We start from the raw sequence: 6,000 nt of genomic DNA, 5'->3' as shown, positions 1-6,000 counted from the left end.
CCGTAGGCAGGCCTCTTTGGTCAGGGGGAAGCCTGAACAGTAGCACCGGTTGAACACCTGACAGCTGGAGCCCTGACCCTGGGAGCAGGTGAAGCCTTGAAGGGGGCAGTAGGGCAGGTATCCCCAACACTCTCGAAGGTGGGTTTCATACCCAGCAGTAATCCCCCACTCAGAAGAGGACATGCCCATGCCCTATGGTTAGCCCTGGTCCCTACCTGCTCTCTGGCACACTCCGGGCTTTCCCAACAACTCAACAGGCCCGCCAGTGGGGGCGAGCTGGCAGAGAGGCTCCGGCGGGCAGAGGACGCGCCTAGGAGGTCGCGGCGTGTCCAACCTGCTTCCCTGCAGGTACGTCAGTATCTGTCACGTGGTCCCCGACCCACCACGTTTTCAAAACACATCACCAGAGACCACGGAAAATTGGGTTTCCTCTACATTTATTGCAACTGCTAAATGATTAACAACATTCACAACTTCTTAGATTAAAAAAAAGAAAAAAAGAAAAGAAAAACAAACCAAAAAACTTCCGTTTTGTAACATCACAAATGTCTTCTAGGTTTTACCAAGGACCAAAAACGCTAAAATTCTCTATATGATTTCCAGTGATGGAAACAAGCCAGAGACAGTAAGCACCCAAAGTGGTGAGTTAGCACTTTCCGGATGCCTGTCGTCCTCATGGAAGAGACCCTGGAACTAGAATGACAGAAAAGACACTGTGACTTTGACAAGGCTACACAACCGCACATCGCACTCGCACACACACTCCCTGCAAGCAGCCCCTGCCAGAGAGGGCGAGGGCGAGTGCCGAGGGCGTGTGTGCCCTGGTCCCTAGCCAACAGCTGGCATGAGGACACATCATCAGGCTCCGTCCCGGCTCCCAGGACGCCACCCCCCAGGAAAAGCATCACCTGAGTGCTCAGAGGACATTCCAGGATCAAGAAGGTGTTCCCTTTGACGTTTGCCAAAGGCTCCCAGGGTCAGCTCAAAGCGGGATGTCCCCAGGAGGAAGAGTGGCAGGAGACTGAAGGGACAGGGCTTATAGCCTGGGAACCCCTTTTTTACTTACAGATAAAAGCGGAGTCAACCAAGAGCGAAGATACTAGCACAGAGTGAAGATGATGGGCAGAGCTATCTATGCTGCAGAGAAAGAGCCAGAACCTATCTGGGGAGTCCACGTCTTGCTCGGGGCCAACGGGCGCTCTGTGAAAGGCCAGAGAGGACCAAGGCCCTGTTCTCAGAGTTCCATCCACGTGCTCCACCCACGGCCAACAAGGAAAGCTACCGGAAGGATGAGGAAAGAAAGGAGATGAACCCCTACAGCTGTGGTCCCCCCACCCTGCAGGCTGCTTCAACTGTGCCAAGGAGCCTCGTCATCTCCCCGGCCATAAAGATCTGCCAGGGGCCCACGCAACAGAGCAGCCAGAAGCAAGGAGAGCCTGGAGGCCGCACCTGATGCAAAGAGACACAGCACAGGCCTGCGACGGGGGTGGGGGGGGGGTGGGCCCGTCAAGACGGAGCCTGAGGAGCCCGGGCCTAGAGGCGAGGCCTAAGACTTTAAGAAACGGAAGATGGGCCGACATGGCAACTCACAGCTGTGCCCCTCTGTTCCCCCCAGCTTGCAGAGTCAGCAGGATCCCAAGGTTCCCAGATCCGAGCACGCATTTAAAGCTTCCACGCTGCTGCTTTACGAGAAAGGCTTGAGAGCCCCGCAGCCCGAGAACCTCGCACGTAGCTGCAAGGAGCGCGCGCCGGGAGAAGAGGGAAGGGCGGTGATCACGCGCCTAGAAATAGCGAGCAGCTGCGAGCCCGCCCCACGAGGACGAGGACGCTTTCTGTTCTGTACAAGGGCCCTGACAACACAATTCTTTGCCCTGCGGCGCATGCCAGAAACGAAGCTTCCTGAAGAGTTCACACCCCCACCCCTTCGCAGAAGAGACTCCATATGTGGTTTTTCAAAAAAGCAAACTGCAGTTTGTGGATTCTAGGGAGATAAGCGAATTCGAGGGAAGTTTCATCAACATCATGATTACTCCCCATCAAATACAGCTGTTATCCTGTCGCTCAACTTCCACTCTGTCTCTCGGGAGGCAAGTAAAAGCCGAGCCTCCATCAGTCACGCTCTTGTGGAATCCAGCATCTCCGCTTCTCGGAAAGCTCCGGAGCCCCAGCCCGCAGGCTGTGTGCCAGAGCGGACTCCGCTAATACCAGATTACAGCCCCTATTTACAGCCTAGAAGCAACAAAAAGCCACCATCTGTCATCATTTTGGCACCAAGTTTGCAAAGAGAGCACCTCAGAGAACAAGGCGCCCTGCGACGGGAGACCCGACCAGAGCCAGAGCTGGAGCACGAACAAGGGACCGGTGCTTCCAAAGGCAGCACCACCTTCTGTGGCGGGAGCCAGGAAGACTTGCAGGGGACTGGCTGCCGCAAGCATTTGGAAGGGGGGAAAGGCAAAAGCAGATCGAAGAGGTGCACTCTCTTTTAAGAAGAAAAGCCAGCAGGACCTCCACACCAGAGCTGCAGAGGCGCTCGTCTCTCGTGGACGCACCAGACCTACTTGGCCACTGGCTCCAGGGCAGATCCGGGCAGAGGTGGTGCTTTAAGAGTAACTGCTGCTTCGAGCCTTATTTGTCTCACCAATGGTTTCATCTATTCAGGGAGAGAATGATTTTGTTCATAACTGAGTTGGAAATGACGGGTGGGAAGGCTACTAAGAAGAGAAGAGAAAGAAGGGAATGTTTATATGGGCCCAAGGCCCTTGAGAAGGAAAAGGATTTGAAGATGCTCAGAAAAGGAATGTGGCAAAGCAGCTGGCCGGTGCAGCGCCGGTTTCCAGATCGCCCTCACACTCGAGGGACACCAGGCCCCTCCCAAGGCCCGCTGGCGGGCTGCACACATGTGAGCGTGGGGCTCGCGCCTTCAACCAAACCTGGAAGGGGAGAGGTGGGACACGTCCATATCCAAACACTTCTTGTTACCCTCACAGAATGTTTTCGTGCACGTGCGTGCGTGCATGCGTGGTTTCCTGTTTGGTTTTGGGGGAGGAACCGCCTCTACGTACCAGCACGTCAGCTTGGGCGGAACGCCCCATGCACCAGCTCCCACACATACCTATTTGTTGGCCCGTTTGTGTCTGTACATCTGCATCATCCTCTGACGGAACACGTCAAATGTGTCTTCCTTGTGCTCCTGCCCGTCGGCACCTAACCCCTCCCCTTCCGACGCAGTTCCCCTAGGAGCAAAACGGAGAGTTAGCCACACCCAAGCACAGAGCCTGGCCACCAGGGGACTGGAAATGGCACAAGGAGTCAGAGTGGATGGAGGCATGTGGGACACACAACAGGGAAAAGGAGAGGGAAAGTGAAGACACGAGTCACCGCGAGGAACAAGGGTACTCACCTGCGCGGGTGTGCGGACTTTCTGAGGGGCGTGCTCAGAAGCCTGATTACAGCAGAAAGCCTCCCCCAGCAGGTGGTAAGCTCAGTTTTAAATGAAATCCCTGCTGGATATTAATGGGGCCTAAAAAACTCTAGGCCATCTTCTCCCACCCTGGCTAGCTGGCTTGTGGGTTCCCGGAAAAAGCAAAGTGGTTTTTATTCTAACTACCTAGAATTACCACTGAGCTTTTCTAATAATAAGAAATGTGGCTGAAATGCCAGGGGCCAAGAAACCATTTAACTCATCTGTGTAAGTGCAGCAAGGAGCCTGCAGGAACACCTGTATCTGTAAATTATCTGCTGCTCACCTCATCCGAAGACTCCCTTTGTCAGGGAAAAAACCCTGCCAGTTTGAAGCCATGTTTAACATGAGGGGAGCCAAGAAATCAGGCTGCGGATCAAAAGACTCAGGACCAGAATCCCAGAGAAAGCCTCTTCTCTCCAAGCACGCTGCCCACCCCATCCCTGGCCCCAAGCGCCTGCTGCGTACACGCTGACGGGCTCCCTGATGCCCTTCCCACAGGAGCCCAGGCCGTGGCCCTCCTTCCAGCCCATCTTCTGCAGCATCTGGAACCCCAGGTTCTTGTCAGTCAGCTTCTGCTGCGCGAAGTCAAAGTCCTTGGGTTTCTGAGGAGAGATAAGGGTATAGCAAGTGGTCTGCGCAAAGCGCCCGGAGCAAGGGTCTGCTTGTGCTGCACCTGGCACAGTCCAGCACCCCCTCCCCCGCTGCAACTGACTCTGATTCCACAGACACTGGGAGACACTGGGATGAAGCCACGGGCCGCTTCCCACTTCCCAGCAACGCTCCCTGGGTGGGCTGGGGCTTCTAAAAGTGAAGAGTAAGAGGTGCCCCCACAGAACCCAGCCAGACCAGCCTCTCAGGCCCCAGTGTGACCACTAGCACTGGGGTGCTAAGACCATGAGGAAAACCCCGAGGGGCTGGAGGGTCTTGGGGCCAAGGGGTTGGCAGGAAGAGCCCTAAGTGGTGGTGATGACCACAGGGTATAGCCCCACGCTGGGGGTAACCAGAGCAGAGGTTTGAGGCAGCAAGGCCCCTGGTGTATAGGAGTCAGAGGGTAGGCAGGGCTGAGGCAGGAGGGGGCCGAACAGACCATGAACCTGCTGTAGAGAGACTCTATGTGAAAAAGTGGCTCACAGGGTCCTCCCTACTCCCCCACCCCGTTTGGAACATGCCTATGGGCTTCCAAAACTTGAGCAGTGACCCTATCCTGGAAACCTCTCCTGTCGCCCTCAGACATTGCTCAGCAAACCTGAATGACTTGTTCATCTGTCCAGCTGCCCCATCCCAGGTCTGGAAGCTCCCCAGGGGCAGAGACTGGGCTTTACTGGGACTCTGGGATCCATGTCTAACACAAAGCAGACCTCACTGAGAGCTGGGAAAGCTGGAAGGAATGGGGCTTGGGAAAGACCCTACAAGTAGAGGAGCAAGAAGCCCTGGATAAAACATGGGCGCCAGAGCCAGCTGTGGGAAGACAGGTTAAAAGGCCTCAGGCAGGCGGGGGGCACCTGCGTGGCTCAGTGGGTTAAAGCCTCTGCCTTCGGCTCAGGTCATGATCCCAGGGTTCTGGGATTGAGCCCCACATCGGGCTCTCTGCTCAGCGGGGAGCCTGCTTCCTCCTCTCTCTCTGCCTGCCTCTCTGCCTACTTGCGATCTCTATCTGTCAAATAAATAAATAAAATCTTAAAAAAAAAAAAAGAAAATATTTCCGTTTATGGGGTGCCTGGATGGCTCAGTTAGTCAAGCATCTGCCTTTAGCTCAGGTCCTGATCCTGGGATCGAGCCCCACATCGGGCTCCCTGCTCAGCAGGGGGCCTGCTTCTCCCTTTCCCTCCACCTGCCGCTTCCCTTGTTTATGCACGTGTGTTCTCTCTCTGCCAGATAAATAAGTAAAATCTTAATAAAAAAAAAAGAAAATGTTTTCATTTACTCATGAATATTCATAAGTATACACTGTCCCTACCACCTGAGCCTATTTTTAAAAACATTTACTTAACACCGAGGACAGCCTGGGTAGGCTGAGAAGGCCACATGGGGAAAGGGCTCCTCTATCCTGATCAGCTGGTGCTGGGGGTAATGGTGAGAGTCTGAGGGTCTGAGCAGGAACAAGTATGGGAGGACAAGATGGTGGGTAAGGCAAGGGAAAGGCCGGCCACAGGTCCCCTAAGGGCAGATCCGCACCCCTCCGGGAAAGTGGCTCAGATGGAGCAAGCTAGAAGCTCTTGGCCCACGGAGAGACTGAAGCTCGCAGGCCTCGGCTGCACAGCCAGTTAACATGCATTTCGTTTCACCCATAAAGCCCCTCTGAACCAAGTCACAGATGTACAAATGGAGACTTGGGAACCACATGCTGAGATCAGGGGGCCAGGCGGAGCCCGAGCCCAGGTGCCCCCTCATCCAGACCACCGGATGCGCAGCCGGGGGTGAGCACCAATTCAAACTGAGCACATCAGTTAGGACCACGAGCTTTGGGCCCAGGAAAGTCCCCCCTCCCTGCTGTTCACCGACGCCGCCTCTGGCTGCTGAGACCGACAGAGCTCTCG

General features: G+C 55.2%; 1 protein-coding gene across 8 annotated transcripts in view; it reads right to left on the bottom strand.

Moving 5' to 3' along the window:
* Window positions 1-420: 420 nt before the first annotated feature.
* SUGP2 (SURP and G-patch domain containing 2) overlaps window positions 421-6,000 on the bottom strand; it is a 33,457-nt gene continuing 27,877 nt past the window's right edge. For 5 of the 8 annotated variants that reach the window (XM_080827799.1, XM_080827802.1, XM_080827804.1 and 2 more), the window contains 3 exons: window positions 3,929-4,065; window positions 3,113-3,233; window positions 421-693 (listed from right to left, as the gene is read on the bottom strand). In XM_080827799.1, coding sequence (XP_080683925.1) covers window positions 3,113-3,233; window positions 3,929-4,065 — 258 coding nt within the window. In that variant the 3' untranslated portion in view covers window positions 421-693. Of the gene's footprint in view, window positions 694-3,112; window positions 3,234-3,670; window positions 4,066-6,000 lie in introns of those variants that run through there. The other 3 variants (XM_080827798.1, XM_080827801.1, XM_080827800.1) reach the window with 1 other exon arrangement.

Source organism: Martes martes (assembly GCF_963455335.1).
Source record: "Martes martes genome assembly, chromosome: 1".
Lineage (NCBI taxonomy): Eukaryota > Metazoa > Chordata > Mammalia > Carnivora > Mustelidae > Martes > Martes martes.
Note: the sequence above shows the minus strand (reverse complement) of the source record. Positions and strands in the feature narration are given on the sequence as shown.